The sequence below is a fragment of the Pelobates fuscus genome, chromosome 5 (genome assembly GCF_036172605.1).
Source record: "Pelobates fuscus isolate aPelFus1 chromosome 5, aPelFus1.pri, whole genome shotgun sequence".
Classification (NCBI taxonomy): Eukaryota; Metazoa; Chordata; class Amphibia; order Anura; family Pelobatidae; genus Pelobates; species Pelobates fuscus.
The window spans coordinates 252,874,913-252,897,025 of NC_086321.1; the positions used below are offsets into that span (position 1 = coordinate 252,874,913).

The 22,113-nt window shown below is 44.5% G+C and overlaps 1 protein-coding gene across 1 annotated transcript in view; it reads right to left on the reverse strand.

Annotated features, from left to right (window-relative positions):
• Positions 1-13,721: 13,721 nt before the first annotated feature.
• Positions 13,722-22,113, reverse strand: part of LOC134612794 (E3 ubiquitin-protein ligase TRIM32-like) — a 43,984-nt gene continuing 35,592 nt past the window's right edge. The window contains exon 3 of the mRNA XM_063457239.1: positions 13,722-14,287. Within this exon, the coding sequence (XP_063313309.1) occupies positions 13,925-14,287 (363 nt within the window). The 3' untranslated portion in view covers positions 13,722-13,924. The remainder of the gene's footprint in view (positions 14,288-22,113) is intronic.

The window sequence follows — 22,113 nt, forward strand, 5'->3', positions numbered from 1 at the left end:
GCTGCACCCTCCTTGAAGTGCGTCTCTTGTAAGAAGGCTACAGATATACGCTGTGACAAAAGTACTCCTTTCCCTTGGTACCTTGTCCTGGGATTGGGGTGTTACACACAGTCTTTTCAGGCTTTAGAGACACTTCACACGCTGGATGAGGTAAATTAACTTGCTCTTTTATTGAGGTTCCAAAATAAATGCACAGTAAGGTATAAAGGTAACAAAAATATATAAAACAAAAGCCTTGCTCTTCTGAGCACTAACTAAACAAAATAATCAGCTAACTGGGTTGGATGGCTTGTCCATTTCCCAACATAAACAGAAACATAAACAACCTTACAGCTTCGGTGTAGTGTTGTCGCGAACCCGAAATTTTCGGTTCGCGAACGTCGAACGCGAACTTCCGGAAATGTTCGCGAACCGGCGAACCGCGCGAAACGCCATTGACTTCAATGGGCAGGCGAATTTTAAAACCAACAGGGACTCTTTCTGGCCACAAAAGTGATGGAAAAGTTGTTTCAAGGGGACTAACACCTGGACTGTGGCATGCCGGAGGGGGATCCATGGCAAAACTCCCATGGAAAATTGCACAGTTGATGCAGAGTCTGCTTTTAATCCATAAAGGGCAGAAATCACCTAACATTGACACCTGTCCTCAAAGCCCTGCCCTGATACACACTGACACAGAGCAGAATAGAGACTGTTCACCGTCCACAGAGACCATGATACACACTGACACAGAGCAGAATAGGGACTGTTCCCCCTACATAGGGTCACTTGGCAGATATGGATTGACACCTGTCCTCAAAACCCCTGATACACACTGACACAGAGCAGAATAGGGACTGTTCCCCCTACATAGGGTCACTTGGCAGATATGGATTGACACCTGTCCTCAAAACCCCTGATACACACTGACACAGAGCAGAATAGGGACTGTTCCCCCTACATAGGGTCACTTGGCAGATATGGATTGACACCTGTCCTCAAAACCCCTGATACACACTGACACAGAGCAGAATAGAGACTGTTCCCTGTCCACAGAGACCATGATACACACTGACACAGAGCAGAATAGAGACTGTTCACCGTCCACAGAGACCATGATACACACTGACACAGAGCAGAATAGGGACTGTTCCCCCTACATAGGGTCACTTGGCAGATATGGATTGACACCTGTCCTCAAAACCCCTGATACACACTGACACAGAGCAGAATAGAGACTGTTCCCTGTCCACAGAGACCATGATACACACTGACACAGAGCAGAATAGAGACTGTTCACCGTCCACAGAGACCATGATACACACTGACACAGAGCAGAATAGGGACTGTTCCCCTTACATAGGGTCACTTGGCAGATATGGATTGACACCTGTCCTCAAAACCCCTGATACACACTGACACAGAGCAGAATAGGGACTGTTCCTCCTACATAGGGTCACTTGGCAGATAAGGATTGACACCTGTCCTCAAAACCCCTGATACACACTGACACAGAGCAGAATAGGGACTGTTCCCCCTACATAGGGTCACTTGGCAGATATGGATTGACACCTGTCCTCAAAACCCCTGATACACACTGACACAGAGCAGAATAGGGACTGTTCCCCCTACATAGGGTCACTTGGCAGATATGGATTGACACCTGTCCTCAAAACCCCTGATACACACTGACACAGAGCAGAATAGGGACTGTTCCCTGTCCACAGAGTCCATGATACACACTGACACAGAGCAGAATAGAGACTGTTCCCCGTCCACAGAGACCATGATACACACTGACACAGAGCAGAATAGGGACTGTTACCCCTACATAGGGTCACTTGGCAGGTATGGATTGACACCTGTCCTCAAAGCCCATGATACACACTGGGGGGAGCTACTGTCCTCCCCAACCCCTGCGCGGTGGGTGGGGGCCATAAATCACAATGGGGGGACCTACTGTCCTCCCCCCCCTCGGCCCCCACCCCTGCGCGTTGGGTGGGGGCCATGAATCACAATGGGGGGCCTACTTTCCTCCCCCCCGGCCCCCATCCCTGCGCGGTGGGTGGGGGGCATAAATCACAATGGGACGGACCTACTGATAGGAGTGGAGTATTGTTCATATCAGTTTAATACCTTCCGCGTCTCCTATCAGTGGACGTGTAAATGGCAGAGATTTTTAATTGTTGAATCACCTCCCCTTTTTAGGCCAAGGTGGGAAGATGCTTAGACCACTGGTATATTGGTGCCATCTTGGAGGATTTTTTTTTGGTTTGGTTTTTGAAGCCACAGTGCTGCACCAGTGGGCCTAAAAATTAGGCATGTACACAGGCCTGAAAAATGTGGTATTGTTGCAGCCGCTGCTGTAGCAGCGGCCAGAAAAATTGATGTTTGTTTCACAGGCAGAAAGTGCCCTAAAACATGGCGGCTTGAACCCTAGTTGGTGGCGGATAAGTCACGCAAGTCAAACGTCATTCAGAGCTAAAATACAGCAGCGTGTGGACCATTTTTAGCCCAAGGCAGCTCATCTCATCAGGCCTTTTTTAAGCGAATGTATCGCCCAGTGTCAGTCCCTTCGGGATCCATCCCTCATTCATCTTAATAAAGGTGAGGTAATCTACACTTTTTTGACCTAGGCGACTTCTCTTCTCAGTGACAATACCTCCTGCTGCACTGAAGGTCCTTTCTGACAGGACACTTGAAGCGGGGCAGGCCAGAAGTTCTATCGCAAATTGGGATAGCTCAGGCCACAGGTCAAGCCTGCACACCCAGTAGTCAAGGGGTTCATTGCTCCTCAGAGTGTCGATATCTGCAGTTAAGGCGAGGTAGTCTGCTACCTGTCGGTCGAGTCGCTCTCTGAGGGTGGATCCCGAAGGGCTGTGGCGATGCATAGGACTTAAAAAGGTCCGCATGTCCTCCATCAACAACACGTCTTTAAAGCGTCCTGTCCTTGCCGGCGTGGTCGTGGGAGGAGGAGGAGGAGGATGACTTCCACCTCTCCCCCTGTTAGATTCCCGTTGTGCTGTGACATCACCCTTATACGCCGTGTAAAGCATACTTTTTAATTTATTTTGCAAATGCTGCATCCTTTCCGACTTGTTGTAATTCGGTAACATTTCCGCCACTTTCTGCTTATACCGGGGGTCTAGTAGCGTGGACACCCAGTACAGGTCGTTCTCCTTCAGCCTTTTTATACGAGGGTCCCTCAACAGGCAGAACAGCATGAAAGACCCCATTTGCACAAGGTTGGATGCCGAGCTACTCATTTCCCGTTCCTCCTCCTCACTGATGTCATTGAAGGTATGTTTTTCCCCCCAGCCATGTACAACACCACGGGTACCAGCTAGGTGACAACGAGCACCCTGGGATGCCTGTTGTATTTGGTCTTGCTCCTCCTCCTCCTCCTCAAAGCTACAATCCTCCTCTGACTCCTCTTCCTCACAATCCTCTTCCAGCGTTGCCGCAGGTCCAGCAAGCGATGCTGATAAGGCTGTTTCTGGTGGTGATGGTGACCACAACTCTTCCTCTTCCTCTTCACGCTCATCTACAGCCTGATCCAGCACTCTTCGCAGGGCACGCTCCAGGAAGAAAACAAATGGTATGATGTCGCTGATGGTGCCTTCGTTGCGACTGACTAGGTTTGTCACCTCCTCAAAAGGACGCATGAGCCTACAGGCATTGCGCATGAGCGTCCAGTAACGTGGCAAAAAAATTCCCAGCTCCCCAGAGGCTGTCCTAGCACCCCGGTCATACAAATATTCATTAACAGCTTTTTCTTGTTGGAGCAGGCGGTCGAACATTAGGAGTGTTGAATTCCAACGTGTAGGGCTGTCGCAAATCAAGCGCCTCACTGGCATGTTGTTTCGCCGCTGGATATCGGCAAAGTGAGCCATGGCCGTTTAGGAACGCCTGAAATGGCCACACACCTTCCTGGCCTGCTTCAGGACGTCCTGTAATCCTGTGTACTTATGCACAAAGCGTTGTACGATCAGATTACACACATGTGCCATGCACGGCACATGTGTCAACTTGCCCAACTTCAATGCCGCTATCAAATTTTTTCCGTTGTCACACACCACTTTGCCGATATCCAGTTGCTGCGGAGTCAGCCACTTTTCCACCTGTGCGTTCAGGGCGGACAGGAGTGCTTGTCCGGTGTGACTCTCTGCTTTCAAGCAAGTCAAACCCAAGACGGCGTGACACTGCCGTATCCGGGATGTGGAATAGTACCTGGGGAGCTGGGGGGTTGCCGTTGATGTGGAGCAAGAAGCAGCGGCACAAGAGGACTCAGCAGAGGAGGTTATGGAAGAGGATGGAGTAGGAGGAGTAGAGGAGGTGGCAGCAGGACTGCCTGCAATTCGTGGCGGTGTCACCAACTCCTCTGCAATGCCACGCATTCCTTGCTTGTCAGCCGTCAGCAGGTTTACCCAATGCGCAGTGTAGGTGATATACCTGCCCTGACCATGCTTTGCAGACCAGGTATCAGTGGTCAGATAGACCCTTGCCCCAACACTGTGTGCCAGACATGCCATGACTTCCTTTTGCACAATCGAGTACAAGTTGGGGATTGCCTTTTGTGAAAAGAAATTCCAGCTGGGTACCTTCCACTGCGGTGTCCCAATAGCTACAAATTTTTTGAACGCCTTAGACTCAACCAGATTGTATGGTAAAAGCTGGCGGGCTAATAGTTCGGACAAGCCAGCTGTCAGACGCTGGGCAAGGGGGTGACTTGGTGATATTGGCTTCTTACGCTCAAACATGTCCTTGACAGACACATGACTGTGGGCAGATGAGCGGGAACTGCTCAAGGCGGGAGACGGAGTGGCGGATGGTTGAGAGGGGGCAAGAAGGACAGCAGTGGTTGACGTGGCTGAAGATGCTGGACCAGGAGGAGGATGGCGGCTTAGAGTAGGCGTGCTGCTTGTACTCATGTGTTGATCCCATAGGCGTTTGTGATGTGAGATCATGTGCCTACGCAAAGCAGTTGTACCTAGGTGGGTGTTGGACCTCCCACGACTCAGTTTCCTTTGGCACAGGTTGCAAATGGCATCGCTGTTGTCAGAGGCAGACACACACAAAAAATGCCACACTGCTGAGCTCTGCAATGACGGCATTCTGGTGGTGGACACAGCATGCGTTGATTGGCGTGCCGATGCATGCTGTCTGACTGTGCCACTAGCTCCTTGCGACGACCCCCCCCTGCTTCCAACTCGTCTCCTCCTCCTCTCTGTCTCCCCATCTGAACTTTCGCCCTGTTCTTCTTCTTGCCGAGCGGGCACCCACGTGACATCCATGGACGCATCGTCATCATCAACCACTTCGCTTGTATCTGACAACTCAGAAAAGGAAGCAGCAGCGGGTACAACATCATCATCATCACACCGTACCTCCATGTGTTTCCTCTAGCAATAATGGTTGCGCATCACTCATTTCTTCAAACGGGTGTGTGAATAACTCCTCTGACATACCAAGTAAAGCGTCTGTGGTGCTAGTTTTGGTGGTGGCGGCAGGCGGGTGAGTGGTATCTTGAGAGGTGCCTGAAGCTAAGCTGGAGGAGGATGGTGCGTCAAGGTTCCGAGCGGAGGCTGTACAAGATTGGGTGTCCTGTGTTAGCCAGTCAACTATGTCCTCAGAACTTTTCAAGTTCAGGGTACGCGGCTTCTGAAAACTGGGCATTATTCTGGGGCAAAAGGGAATCACAGCACCACGACCACGACGGCCCCTGCGGGGCGGCCTGCCTCTGCCTGTCATTTTTTTGGGATTAGTGGTACTATGCGTGCAAGCTACTGTGAGACCAGATATGATTGGCAATGTGAACTGTAACAGTTCTGCAGAGCACACACTGTAGGCATGACACACCCGCTTGAAGACAAGTAACTGCTATTCAATCTATAACAGTGAAAAATAAATTTTGGTTTTAAAAGCACGCTATAGAGACACCAGATATGATTGGCAATGTGCACTGGAACAGTTCTGCAGAGCACACACTGTAGGCCTGAGACACCCGCTTGAAGACAAGTAACTGCTATTCAATCTATAACAGTGAAAAACTAATTTTGGTTTTAAAAGCACGCTATAGAGACACCAGATATGATTGGCAATGTGCACTGGAACAGTTCTGCAGAGCACACACTGTAGGCCTGAGACACCCGCTTGAAGACAAGTAACTGCTATTCAATCTATAACAGTGAAAAACAAATTTTGGTTTTAAAAGCACGCTATAGAGACACCAGATATGATTGGCAATGTGCACTGGAACAGTTCTGCAGAGCACACGCTGAAGGAAGGACTGACAGAGCCGCTTGAAGACAAGTAACTGCTATTCAATCTATAACAGTGAAAAATAAATTTTGGTTTTAAAAGCACGCTATAGAGACACCAGATATGATTGGCAATGTGCACTGGAACAGTTCTGGAGAGCACACGCTGAAGGAAGGACTGACATAGCCGCTTGAAGGACACTGACTGGCTGCTATTAGCTTACACTAGAAACCTTTTTTCTTTGTAAAAGCACGCTAAAGAGACACCAAATATGATTGGCAACTGTCAAAGCATGCTGGCACAGGTCTGCAGAGCACACGCTGAAGTAGGCCTGACACCCAGACGCTTGCAGACAACTAACTGATCTTCTATTACAGTGAAAAAAAAATATTTCTTTTAAATCTAAAGCTTAAGCTATTGTAAAAACAGATATGAGTGGTGGCACTGGGCAAGAGGGCACAGTATCCACTGTGAACCTCACACAGAAGCTGGCAGGCAGGCAACTGCTCTTCTATTACAGTGGAAACAAAATTTTGGTTGTAAAAGCACGCTAAAGAGACACCAGATATGATTGGCAACTGTCAAAGCACGCTGGCACAGGTCTGCAGAGCACACGCTGAAGTAGGCCTGACACCCAGACGCTTGCAGACAACTAACTGATCTTCTATTACAGTGAAAAAAAATGATTTCTTTAAAATCTAAAGCTTAAGCTATTGTTAAAACAGATATGAGTGGTGGCACTGACTGTGCAAATGGGCAAGGCATCCAACCTGACACAGAAGCTGGCAGGCAGGCAACTGCTCTTCTATTACAGTGAAAAAAAATGATTTCTTTAAAATCTAAAGCTTAAGCTATTGTTAAAACAGATATGAGTGGTGGCACTGGGCAAGTAGGCACAGTATCCAATGTGAACCTCACACAGAAGCTGGCAGGCAGGCAACTGCTCTTCTATTACAATGAAAACAAATTATTTATTTAAAATCTAAAGCTTAACCAATTGTTAAAACAGATATGAGTGGTGGCACTGACTGTGCAAATGGGCAAGGCATCCAACCTGACACAGAAGCTGGCAGGCAGGCAACTGCTCTTCTATTACAGTGAAAACAAATTATTTATTTTAAATCTAAAGCTTAACCAATTGTTAAAACAGATATGAGTGGTGGCACTGGGCAAGTAGGCACAGTATCCAATGTGAACCTCACACAGAAGCTGGCAGGCAGGCAACTGCTCTTCTATTACAGTGGAAACAAAATTTTGGTTGTAAAAGCACGCTATAGAGACACCAGATATGAGTGGCAACTGTCAAAGTACGCTGGCAGGGTTGTGCAGGGCACACGCTGAAGGAAGGCCTGACAGAGCCGCTTGAAGGACACTGACTGGCTGCTATTAGCTTACACTGGAAACCTTTTTTCTTTGTAAAAGCACGCTAAAGAGACACCAGATATGATTGGCAACTGTCAAAGCACGCTGGCACAGGTCTGCAGAGCACACGCTGAAGTAGGCCTGACACCCAGACGCTTGCAGACAACTAACTGATCTTCTATTACAGTGAAAAAAAATTATTTCTTTAAAATCTAAAGCTTAAGCTATTGTTAAAACAGATATGAGTGGTGGCACTGACTGTGCAAATGGGCAAGGCATCCAACCTGACACAGAAGCTGGCAGGCAGGCAACTGCTCTTCTATTACAGTGAAAAAAAATGATTTCTTTAAAATCTAATGCTTAAGCTATTGTTAAAACAGATATGAGTGGTGGCACTGACTGTGCAAATGGGCAAGGCATCCAACCTGACACAGAAGCTGGCAGGCAGGCAACTGATCTTCTATTACAGTGAAAAAAAATGATTTCTTTAAAATCTAAAGCTTAAGCTATTGTTAAAACAGATATGAGTGGTGGCACTGACTGTGCAAATGGGCAAGGCATCCAACCTGACACAGAAGCTGGTAGGCAGGCAACTGCTCTTCTATTACAGTGAAAACAAATTATTTATTTTAAATCTAAAGCTTAACCAATTGTTAAAACAGATATGAGTGGTGGCACTGGGCAAGTGGGCACAGTATCCAATGTGAACCTCACACAGAAGCTGGAAGGCAGGCAACTGCTCTTCTATTACAGTGAAAAAAAAATATTTATTTTAAATGTAAAGCTTAACCTATTGTTAAAACAGATATGAGTGGTGGCACTGCGTAACTAGGCACAGTATCCAATGTGAACCTCACACAGAAGCTGGCAGGCAGGCACCTGCAATTACATTACACAGGAAAAAAAAAAAAAAAAAGCAGCCTGATGTTATAGCCCTAAAAAGGGCTTTTTGGGGTGCTGTCCTTACAGCAGAGATCAGATGAGTCCTTCAGGATTGTAGTGGACACTGAATACCCTAGCCTAGCTATCAATTTCCCTATCTAATCAGCAGCAGCTAAACTTTCCCTCCTCTCACTAAGCATGCAGCTTCAGAATGCATCGAAAATGGATGCTGGGAGGGAGGTTGGAGGGTGTGGAAGGGAGGGAGTGCTGCTGATTGGCTGGAATGTGTCTGCTGACCGAGAGGCACAGGGTCAAAGTTTGCCCAATGATGACGAATAGGGGGCGGATCGAACTGCACATGTGTCCGCCCGCCGCGGCGAACACACTAAGTTCGCCGGGAACTGTTCGCCGGCGGACAGTTCGGTACATCACTACTTCAGGGTTTTCAGCTCTCTGTTTCCACTCACAGAAACCAAACACAGTCTCCCTCCTTTCTTGGCAGGGGAGTACTTAATAGCACCGGTAATTGGCAATCCTTTTCAGGTGAGTTAAATTAGGATTCAAACTCTGAAACTGGACTTCTCACCTGTAGGTTCCAAGCAACTTCCAAAATGTGGATTGGAGCACTGGCCCACCCTACTCTCCAAGTACTCCACCCCAGGGCCCAAATATACACATATTTAAAGTGCAACATTCATTATAACATTACACATTTCCCTGGGGCTAATTACACAAAGTAGGAACCTTGCGAAATCTGGGGAGGTATATAGATTCCCTCCAGCACAATTCCTTGCTTTCGGTCACAACGCCTAACGTAGAGGTCCCGTAGGAGTTGCGTCCTACGTTCCGGGATGTTGAGGCCGTGGCAGTTCAAAGATAAAATTCGGTATTGGTCGGGCCTGTAGGTCGTGAGGGGGTGAGAGGCCATGGCCACTCCCCGCGTCATCGTGACCAGCACGGGCGGGGGGGAGCGGAGAGAGGGCAAGGGGCGAGACGAGGAAAAAAAAAAGGGTGGGGGGATGAGAAGAAGAAGACGTTAGGAGAGAGCTTGAGAGAATGAAGGGGGCGTCAGTCACTCCTTCACTCCCTTTCCCCTCCCAAGCGACGTTACCTCAGTTAGAATTGAAGTTAGTAAATGGGGGTTAGAATGCGCGCCTCAGATGAGAGACGGCAACTACACCTAGATGTAGGTGCAGAGGAACCCTGCTAGGAGGGTGTTTTCGTGTGACCACGGCGGCAAGCGACAGTCGGGTCTGCTAGAGCAAGTCCAGCAGCGTCCAACTACCGATTCCCCGTGGGAAGGGTTTGTTCACACGAGTACGTTCGGGGTTAGTGGGTGTGTCCGGCAAGCATCACCACCCTGGGCGATACCTCTCCCGTATGAAGAGTTAGATTAGGGTCGTGGGCAGCCTATGGGTGCTCCGCCACCTCGTCATTAGTCATATGTCACTTACATGGAATAGTGTAGTTAGCAAGTTGTATCAGCGGCCCAAGGAGACCTTAATGAAGGGGGTCTTACGTCGTCTTTTTGGGAAGTACGGTGGGGTCCTGGCGGGGGCGAGCCTCACCTGTAGCACGGTCTTCTGTGAGGGCAGTAGGAGTCAGAGTAGGTCGTCAGGTATCGCTGGGGCGTGGGACGGGGTGGGAGCACAACATAGCTGCGGACTGGGGGACTAATGTCCAGAAACAGGGGTGTCGGCCGGTCAAGTTGAACGCGCCCAATGTTCGTCATAAGGTCTGGTGTAGCTTGGGGTTGTCGAGGAGAGGCCAAGCCACCACTACCAGCAGTTGCTCATGCAGCATCACCTGCGTGACAGGTGGTGTTAGTGGCCTAGGGGGCGGGCTGGACTAATGTCATCTGCTTACCCGGGATGGGGAAGGCGCAGATGTATCACATGGGAAAAAGGTATAACATATATGACATGTCACTTATCACATTGATGCCTAAACATGAGACAGCCAGGTATAGAAATGCCGGTATACATGTATATGGTTAAATGCATAATACACAATACATTCCTCCCTTAGCATGTAGGCCTAGATTTGAGACAGTTGGTTAAATATTAGCTTGTAGACATTACACAGTTCCCAGGGTTGCCCCTCCACCCCCTCCCCCCCATGCCTCTGTTATCTGTTAATTGTTCCCCTTTTCGCCATTTTCCATTGCATTCCAGTTTTATTTATTTTTTATATTTGGGTCTACGCCAGATCTGATCATAGAGTCGGATGCCGGCTTACACGGCTGGGGCACGCACTGCAGGTCAGTTTCCACCGGTGGCAGATGATCCAATGAAGAAACGTTGCTACACATCAACTGCCTAGAACTGTTAGCGGCATCCTTTGCCAATCGCAGCATGACCCCCACAGGCATCTCATGCTCTATCCTAATCAAGATGGACAACGTCTCAGCGGTGCGTTATATGAACCACCTAGGAGGAACAAAATTGAAAGTTCTAGCAGTAATGGCTCGAGATTTTGGGCATTATTGTCTGAAACACAGCATATCGGTAGTAGCAAAATATATCTCAGGACGAGACAATGCAATGGCGGATTGGAATTCTCGATACCTTTGAGACTCAAGGGATAAGCATCTCCACCCAATGATCTTCCAACGTCTCTCTCTCGACTTTGGGGGCCTTTCCACATAGATCTCTTCTCATCTCGGCTGAATGCCCAACTTCGTCAGTTCTTCAGTTAGAGACCAGGCCCAAATGCTCTGACGACAGATACATTCTTACAAGACTGGACCAAGGGAAGGAATTACGCTTTTCCACCTTTCAACCTAATCTCTCGGACCCTCGCATTCCTTCGATATTCCAAAGGGACCCTGGTTCTGATAACCCCGATATGGAGGTCACAACCTTGGTTTCCACAATTATTGGAAATGTCGATAGATTTTCCACATCTGTTGCTGGACATGCCCTACCTTCTGACCAATCCAGAGGGAGTCAGTCACGAGTTGATTGACCAGGGTCTACTTCATCTGATGGTATGGCTCACTTCAGGAGATCATGGAATCTCGAGGATGTTTCGCAGACGACACTCAGTCTCTAGGCAGTTCCAACGGGTCAGCTTGGAGAAAGTGGACTGATTGGTGCGTGGGACGATCGATAGATCCCATATCAGCTCCTGTGAAATCGATCTTGCAATTTCTGACTGCTCTTAGAAGAAGGAAAAGCCTTTCGTACTTTAAACCTGTACAGATCAGCTATATCAGCGAGACATACAGGTTTGGATGGTACGCCAATAGGTAAACATGCCTTCATCTGTTGTTTGCTCAAAGGCATCCGGTTTGCTCGACCCCCTCAGGTTCGATATTCTTCCTTTTGGGATGTTAATGTGATTATTCGTTTTCTTGAATCTTGGCCCTTGAATCACGAACTTTCTCTTAAACAATTATCAGCCAAGCTGTTGATGCTGTTTTGTTTACTTTCATGTTACCGTGTCGCTGATGTCAGAGCGTTGGACTGGCAAGCACGCGTTTTTGTTCCGAACGGAGTATCCTTTAATATTTCTTGTAGGATGAAATCCTCGACTAAGGAGGTTTTTTTACCCGTCGTTTCCAGACAACCCAAACCTGTGCCCGGTATTATGTCTTAAGGAATACGAGCGATGTACGATCTCGCTCCGTTCAAATCAACTCCATCCATTATTCATCTCCTTTCGAGTACCGTATCTACTCCTACTTTAGCGCATTGGATCAAGTGGTTATTGTCTGTGGCAGGCATAGACACTTTGTTTGTTTTTTCTCACACTCCATTCGTGGGGCTATGGCTTCTAAGGCTTCCATGATAGGTTGTAGATTGGAAGACATCCTACGAGCGGCTGATTGGTCGAATGAATCTACGTTTCGTAATTTCTATTTTCGTCTGGTACAACATATTTCCAGTATGGTGGTTGCTCAGCTTTAAAATAGCATAATAGGAGCCTCCGTGTCTTTAATAAAATTACCAGATTTTACTATTAACATGACGTAAAGTCATGATTTTATTAATGACCCGAAAGCGAGTATTATTCCCACCCACCCTACCCTTGTTGGTGGTTAATTTACAGGTCATTCATTGGGCCTTTTGGATGACACAACATGGTAGGTACAAATGTCATACACGGCACGCAGGTGAGTAAGGTATCCGATGAATATAACTTATTCAATCAATTTAAGTATCATATAACATGGTTGACGAGTTTGATGGTAGGGACCTACAGTCACAAGCTTTCGATATTACCATATATTTTCTTCTCTTTTAGCTTGAATATACCTTCGAGAGTTGGCTGTTGAAGTTGTTCCTAGTTTAATATCTGGATATGTGTTAGTTTCAGGAGTTCATGTTTTTTGTTGGAATACTTTGGACCCTACAATAATGGTCTTTGGGATCTACACAGAAAGAGGAGGAGTCAAAGAGCACCACACTCATATGGACAGTATTGAATCCTGATTGGTGCCTGTGTTACTATGCTATTGTTATGTTTTTTTCTATGATTCACTCATACTTCCTTTTCTTGCTGCTGGGAGTAAAATAAAGAAAGAGAATGCATAATACTCACCTCTGGGTCATTAATAAAATCATGACTTTACATCATGTTAATAGTAAAACTTAGTAATTATCTTTAACTATTTAAATCAGTCCTTAAAGACACACATTTCATTTGTATATAACATATGCAAATAATAAGCATCAGGAAGCCACAGTGTGTGCTGCACCGTATGAGTTAGCACCTGAGCTATCACCTGAATTCTCATCTTGTCTGACAAAAATAAATGAATTATCTCCATACATACATATACTTTTAGTGGAGACAAAACAAAGTGCACATTGTGAATGATATTTTTTGGATGGTCACTTACAGCAAGTTTGATAAACTTTGATAACATTGAGCAACTTGTGCCATTACATGATCTGATAAGTGCACGTCTACATCTGCATTATATGTATATTGCTTCCATGTTCTTTATATCAAGTTTTGTATACATGTTATTTACTAAAGTGAGAATTCAAATCGAATTCAAAGTGATTTTCAAATTTAAGGCCAGAGTACCAGAACTAGAAGCAGAAATGACTTAAAGAGTTTTTCCAGTTCCGGTATTTGAAACTTAAATTTGAAATTCACTTTGAATTCACCTAAGAATCTCACTTTAGTAAACAAACCTATTTGTCTTAGGCGATATATATTTGCAAAATAGTGAAGTATAGCAAAATCCTTTAATACAACTTGAAAAATTTACATTCAACCAGCAGATGGCACTACAGCGTTTGTGTGTTTATCTATACATAAAAAAGAATAGACCTGGATTACAAATATATGAACACATGAAGGGCATTTGAGCATACAGCAATCTGTATTAGATTGACTATATTTTGTTACATAGACTGTATTTAAACCAATTTACGATGTATCCATATTCTGTGCTAATTGGACTTAATTTCTTCATTTTAGAATTTCAAAGTATCAATTCCTGTTTGTATTTATACAATTTTACACTATGATGGTAACAATCAGTCACAACAAGCAGTCCATTATTTGTTACAGTGATCCCTGCAGGCCCTTCCAGGTCTTGCGTCACAACTAATGATGATAATGAGGAGTCCCGGTTAAACATGGTGACATTGTTTTTTCCTCTGTCGGCTACAAAAAAATTGCCGCTTTTATCTACGCAAACTCCTGATGGGTTGACGAAGTTGAAGTCTTCTCCGTACTTAGGTCCAATTGTCTTCTTGAGTGCTCGCTCACTGTCTATAATCTTAAGGCAACAGCCTCCCTTTTGGCCAAAGAGCTGGCCCTCCGAAACCAACAAATCTTCAGCCTGCAAAACAAATTATTCATTTTATAGAATTATAAAACCATAATTAGTCATGACATTAACTTCTAACTCTAAATTACACATGGCTGGTGACTGCACCGGTATTTATTGTCACCAGACCTCAAATAATAGTCTTATATCCAAGAGTAGTGATTTCAGCAGCAAGCTCCATCAGTCATACAAAGTAAATTATGATCTTTGTTTATCATCTTGGGGTATCTTCTATACTTGTTTCTGTACAGTTTATTTGCCAAGAAGAAATTGTGCAGAAATGACAAGAGAATTGCAAAATTTACAGGGTTATTCACTGAAGTGAGAATGTGAGGTTAAATCAATAGGAATTGCAAATTCAAGGTAAAAATAGTCTAACTGGAAAAAAAATCTATATAGACAACAGTTTTAGAAAAGAGGCATGATTCAGATAGAAAGAAACTTTAAGGAAGAAAAAAAATTGCAGAGAGAAAAACTAGAAAGGCCAAAAGAAGTAAAAACAGACTGAAGGGTGATGTGGGGTAGCTGAGGGGTTGTAAACTTCATTTTTACCTAGGGCAGTAAACATCTTTCTGCAGGCCCTGGATATGATCATTTGGATTTTTCAGATGTATAAAAACAGTTCTAAAATGATTGCTAAACGCTACTAAATGGTATCATTGAATGTTTTTAAATTGGCATTGTTCCCCTTCACCTTCCCCACTTCCTCCCATGTTGACTGTGTGGGAATTTCACTTAAATTCCAACTAAGTTAAAATATATACTGAGACAAAGTAAGGACTAATTTGTTTCAGTATTTTTCTGACACTTAACACTTCTTGACACTGGGAGAAAAGAGGACCAGCCCGAAGGTTCAAGTAAGTTAAACTCAACCTGCCTGCCACCACCCGTCCTCTTCCCTCATACCAATATCCATTCTATCTGATTCCCTTACTCTTACTGCAAATATGATGTGCCAAAATATATGCCTTACGCTAGGATATCGGGAGAGGTAGTCAGATGCAAACACTTACGCTTTCACCTAACGGCCTCCCTGTGACTCTGATAGGGCACCCAACACCCTGTTACTACCCTCATAACCATCCAGGGGAACCAGAGAATAAGTCTAGCATACTGATGTCATGTTTAAAGTACCTGGAATGTTTCATTAGTTAGTCTGCGATCCATTTGTTAGCTATCACACATTGCTGGGTACAGCCACTTAAAACTGAAGCTTAGTCCAGTGGTTTTTAACTTAACTGCATAATCTGCACATGTCCAGTCAACATTATTCCTGATAACATTATCCGCCTAGTCAGACAAGTGCTACTCTTAAACATCTTACTACTCAGATCAGCATGTACTCAATCGTATCTTCTCGTTCACACCCTTTCTATAGTCAGTATAGCCAGATTCTTATACTATGCCGCTTTGTCTCTCCGCTGACTACTTTCCCTACTCATATAATTGAGAAAGTGCAGTTTACCTACTACATTCTTAATATAAAATATTGTGCTGTTTCCTCGAAATAAAACGTAGTGTTCTCTCTAACATTTTTTTTTTAATGTCATGCTATCTGTTTCATTGTGTTTCAAATACTCTTGCAATTGCTGTTGTGGCAATGCAGGTTGCATTGTATTCTCATGCACGACCAAAAATAAGGATTTACAAAAAAGGATTGAATTGTTCTTCATAATGGATAAACTAGACATCTCATTATATGCTATATAGAGGGTAAGAATCAGCACACATTTAAATATAATGTAGCTATTTTTTAATTGTGACATTTTCAATTTTAGTAATTGCTGCAAAGATTAGTAAGAACTTTAGCTAAATAAAGCAGTTTTAGTGTATAGATCATTCCCCTGCAATTTCACTGCTAAATTCACTGTCATTTAGGAGTTAAATCACTTTGTTTCTGTTTATGCAGCCCTAGCCACACCTCCCCTGGCTATGATTGACAGAGCCTGCATGAAAAAAAAACTGGTTTCACTTTCAAACAGATGTAATTTACCTTAAATAATTGTACCTCAATCTCTAAATTGAACTTTAATCACATACAGGAGGCTCTTGCAGGGTCTAGCAATGTATTAACATAGCAGGGGATAAGAAAATCTTAGATAAACAGAACTTGCAATAAAGAAAGCCTAAATAGGGCTCTCTTTACAGGAAGTGTTTATGGAAGGCTGTGCAAGTCACATGCAGGGAGGTGTGACTAGGGTTCATAAACAAAGGGATTTAACTCCTAAATGGCAGAGGATTGAGCAGTGAGGCTGCAGGGGCATGTTCTATACACCAAAACTGCTTCATTAAGCGAAAGTTGTTCAGGTGACTATAGTGTCCCTTTAATAATCACAAGAAAAGCTGTATAAGATACAATAACCAATGTAAGGTAAGAAACAAAACAGAAATCACTGACATAGTGCACCAACAAGTTTTGCATGGAAGTCCCCCGGATCGCGCTCACCAGCGTGAGACTGCTGGCGGACAAGTGAGTACTAAGGACGGCTAGGAGGTGCTATGCTGCCTAGCGAAGTTTAGGACTGCCTCCTTAAGGACAGCATAGCACGCCATCTATTCTTAATTAGTTAAGGTAAGTCCTTGAAAATGAAAATTAAAAAATAAAAGGTACTGTATATACTCGAGTATAAGCCGACCCGAATTTAAGCCGAGGCCCCTAATTTTACCACAAAAAACTGGGAAAACGTATTGACTCGAGTATAAGCCTAGGGTGGAAAATGCAGCAGCTACTGGTAAATTTCTAAATAAAATTAGATCCTAAAAAAATTATATTAATTGAATATTTATTTACAGTGTGTGTATATAATGAATGCAGTGTATGTGTGTGTGTGTGTAGTGTGTGTATATAATGAATGCAGAGTGTGTGTGTGTGTGTGTGTGTGTTTGTGTGAATCCAGTGTGTGTGTATATTATGAATGCAGAGTGTGTTGTATGTGTGTGTATATAATGCAGTGTGTGTGTGTATATATAATGCAGAGTGTGTGTTTATAATGCAGTGTGTGTGTATATGATGCAGTGTGTGTATATAATGCAGTGTGTGTTTGTATGAATCCAGTGTGTGTGTATATGATGCAGAGTGTGTGTTTGTATGAATGTAGTGTGTGTGTATATGATGCAGAGTGTGTGTTTGTATGAATGTAGTGTGTGTGTATATGATGCAGAGTGTGTGTTTGTGTAGTGTGTGTAAACTGGGTGAGGGGAGGGAATTTATTATTATTTTTTTTAATTAATTCTTTATTTTTGTTCGTGCATGAATTAACATTTAGGTCAGTTACGCCACAATTGCTGTATAAGAACGTTTGTCAACAGGTTGTAACATGGCATAAAAAATACGGTGCACACATTTTTAAAATCAAGACGTGTCAGTGAATGAAAATACATAAGGATTGATGAAGATATGCTTTGCAGTCTGACACGGAGTAACTAAATACAGTAAGGTAATATGCATTGAGATTAATAGAAACAGGAATAACTTCGTGCATGTTGGCGATATCATGAGCGTAGTCGTAATAATACAAGGTGTATGCACTGTGTGTGCTTATAGTGAGTTAGTGGAAACTAGCATAGTGCATGTTAGATTGGGTTACTCGCTTAATGGTTGTAGTGGAGGTTGATGCACAATATATGCTTATGGCGAGTTGCTAAAGACAGAGATAAATATACCAAAGTGTGTGCTAACTTATATAAACAGCGTGTCGGTAGTGGTTAAAGTATATGCACTGTGCATGTTTGGCAGTCAATTGTAAACTAAGTTGTATTATGAAGCATACTACAGCCTATCTGCCCTCAAGAGAGAAACACTGGGGAAGTACATGCAGGAGGACACATTGTTCTGCCTCACAGATTGCATCAACAGATGTAAGGGACATGAAACCAGAGGCTCTTTCCGCACTGTCCAAGGGTTGTCACTAGGGTTCTCTGGGGCGCAAGTTCCCCGGATCGGCACAAGCAGAACTGTCCCACCCGGGTATCCACAGCCCCACGGGCACTCGGAAGCCCGCCAAGCCACGAGGCTCCCCCCTCACGGAGTCTGCGGGTCAGCTACCTCCTGCACCTCCGCTATGCCGCTGGTCCCGGCCAGGAATACATGCAGCTTCTTCATGTCTCGCCCACCGCTGGCCTCCTCTCTGAGACAGGGCACACTTGGCCTCACAGCCACCGGTCCACCGGAGGCCTCAACACCCCCCAGCTGGGCTCTCAGCGATAGGGACAATATTCTCCAACATCCAGTCGGTCAAGGCTCACACAGCCGCCCCTCCGAACAGGAGACACCGCGCCCCCGGAAAGCCATTCAGGATCTTGAAGCTTGAATGTGACAGACCCTCCGCCAGGTAAGGTTGCACCCCTATTCCACGAAGTGGTAGCAGCGTTATCTGTAGTTGCATGCTGGGGAAAGCAGTCTGAAGTAGTTAGGCTACAATTTCAGCAGGCCCTGTTCAGCACGCGGTTGATCCGCTATATTTGTGTGGTCATGGACCGGGATAACCCCCCGAACCCACTGGGGGGGGAGAGCGGGGCCGAGCCTTTCCCGCAAGTGAAACCGCCAGTGCACTGTTCTCCCTTTCCGTGGAGTAGGCTCACACATGGAGGTAGGCCGCATTCATCGGCTTTCATTTGTGGTTAGGAAAACGACCATGTCCCTGCTCCGGGATGCTTCTGGGGTATTCCCCTCAACCTTGCAGTTTCGCCTTCGGGTTTAGAGATAGTTGCTTCGGTTTATTTTTGATTCTTTTTGGGGGCCCAGAGCCGGAGCTGTATGTGTTAGCATCTGGTCAGCTCGGCGGCCCGTCCCTGCCCCCCGGGGCATTTTGATTTTAATATGGTTATTATTTTATTTTATTATTTTTGTATTGTTAATAGTTTATTGTATTATTTTATTATTTTGATTATTTTAGTATTGTTAATGTTTTATTATTTTAATTATTTTAATTAAAAAAAAATCCGTCCCCCCTCCCTGCTTGTTGCCTGGTCAGGAAGGGGGGTATCTCAATCCCTGGTGGTCCAGTGGATGGGTTGTGCGGGGGGGGGGGGGGGGGGAGGGGCGGGAGCAAGCTTTAACTTACCTGTGCAGCAGCTCCGGTCAGCTCCCTTCTTCTCCGCTCCCCGTGGCAACGCTCTGATGGCCGCGGGTCACGCAATATTTAGACAGTGAGCTGAATGGAGCGGAGAAGAAGGGAGCTGACCGGAGCTGCTGCACAGGTAAGTTACAGCTTGCATGGCCCCCAACAGGACCGCCAGGCTTGTAATGAGCCCGGCGGTCCTTGTCTGTATTATGGCACACCGGGCTTGTAATGAGCCCGGCGGTCCTTGTCAGTATTATGGCAATGTAAGTTGCAATAATACAGACCTTGACTCGAGTATAAGCCGAGTGGGGGTTTTTCAGCACAAAAAATGTGCCGAAAAACTCGGCTTATATTCGAGTATATATGGTATTTACAAAAAAAAAAGAAAAGAAAAGAAAAAAAATCTCTACTACACAGTCACCTAAAAGGCACAAAAGGTAATTGTCCATCCAAAAATTGTAAGAAAACAAAAAGTAAAAAAAAGCAGTAACTGAGTTAGATCTCACCTAATCTAGTAATAAACTGTCCATGCCTATAGGTACTGGCAATTATGTGTGGAGAGCCAAGCAATAACAAATGTTATGCGGTCCTCATTTAAGAATATGGCACCAGAGTGCTAAAGAAACTTTATGATGCTGCATTTAATCTAAGAATCGATCATCGTAAATGGCTGGAGACCGACACAGCACCACGTGGAATGCAGAAACTCTGACAGTGGCTACACGTGTGGATCAGACGGTCCTTCCAAGGCCTGCTGGAGTTCATGGCGGTCCTTCCATGGCCTGCTATAAAGCGTGGAGGGGCAGAATTAATCTTGCAGATAATTTCCATTAATCCTGTAATATAAGAGCATTTTACCATAGTATATCAAACACAGGGTGCATTTAAGACCAATATAGTATCATTGTGTATTGAATAGAGAAACCCTAAAGAGAACTAGCAGTAAACTATTTAAAAGTATAACTAGGATCCAGCACCTAGTACCTTTCTTTGTACCCATGGAGAGTGCACTTTTGCATATATATGTTGTATTATATTTTTTACTGTGCTCTAACCCAGCACCCTAGGTTAAATATTTTTTGTCCTTATGGATAGATTTAACTACACTGAAGCAACGGCAAACATAATCACCTGTGGTGTTCTAGCGCCATGTTATTAAACGAGCACCACATTACAAGTGTTTGACCTTGAGATTAGTTACTATTTTAGGAGAGATCTAACCTTTTTTTGCTTTTTTAACTTTTTGTTTAGTTGCCATTTTTAGATGGATTTTTTAGATATTACCTTTCACGCCTTTTACTCATGGGGAGTGCGGTTTAGTGTATAAAGATATATTATTAATTTTGTTTTTTAGACTTCTCTTTATTCTGATTATGGAAAATAAATTCTGATATATGCTTCAGTTTGTGCAAATATAAATTTGGCAGCCACTTCAAGAACAGGGCACCATTCCCACAGTTACAAAGCTATGGAGCCCAACCCAGGCACACTCTGCAGAATAAGCAAATGTGTGTGCCAACAAGCACAAATGAACAACCACACAAGAAGATTATAAACAAAACATGTTAAAACGAGAATGACTTCTACTAGCATTGTTCTTTGATCGATAGAGCAAACTATACTTCTATTACAAAAACCAAGCTGGCTAAAGGCTGGCTAAAGTCCACTGTGCTTGCAATTTAGCATTGTAATCACTTTGAATTCACTGTGAATCCACTTTAAATTCCTGGCAATTCTCACTTCCATGAATAACTCTTCAAGTAAAATAGCCTAATAGAACATGTAAAGTGATGAAGTTAACACCTACGGGACTTGATACATACTTGTCATGTAATAGAGAAAATTTATGCCAAACTTACCGTAATTTTCTTTTCCTGGCTATTTCTCATGGCAGCATCACTTATGGGTAGCTCCTCCCTTAGCAGTCACAGGACAGGAATTCATTAGATTAATTAATTAGACTGATAGGTATAAAGAGTCCCTCCTCCCCTTACACCACAGTCCAATTATAAAGCTGAAAATAAAAAATGGGCGGGAACCCTGATGCTGCCATGAGAAATAGCCAGGAAAAGAAAATTACGGTAAGTTTGGCATAAATTTTCTCTATTCCTGGCTAATCATGGCAGCATCACTTATGGGTAATACCCAAGCTCACAAAATTAGGGTGGGAATAAAATTGATAAAACACACAGAACAAATTATTATGCTATTACTGAATTTAATATCAACGGGACAAAGAAACCGTAGACAAGACACTCTTCCCAAATGAGGTGGAAGGAGCATCCACATCAAGTTTGTAGTGTTTCATGAACGTCATCGGGGAAGACCAGGTGGGTGCCTTGCAAATGTCATCGTATGGAACCTCTGCCCAATTAGCCCAGGAAGTTGACAATGCTCTGGTTGAATGAGCCTTTATCTTCAGTGGAGGAGAGCGATCTTTATTGAGATAAGCCTTTCTGATTACAAGAGCAATCCAATGCTTCAATGTAGATAGAGAGGCTGCCTCACCTCTCCTGGCCCCTGAAGGCAAAACGAAAAGCTGGTGAGTTTTCCTGTAAGGAGCAGAACGTTCAAGGTACACAGACAGGCAGTCCATAACATCCAAACGATGCCACTTGATCTCCTCTGGTGAAGAAGGATTGGGGTAGAAGGATGGCAGGACCACCTCTTGAGATAGATGGAAACGAGAGACCACTTTAGGCAGAAATGCTGGATTAGGTTTCAGGCACACCCTATTGTGGTAGAATTGGAGACAAGAAGGCAGGGTGGAGAAGG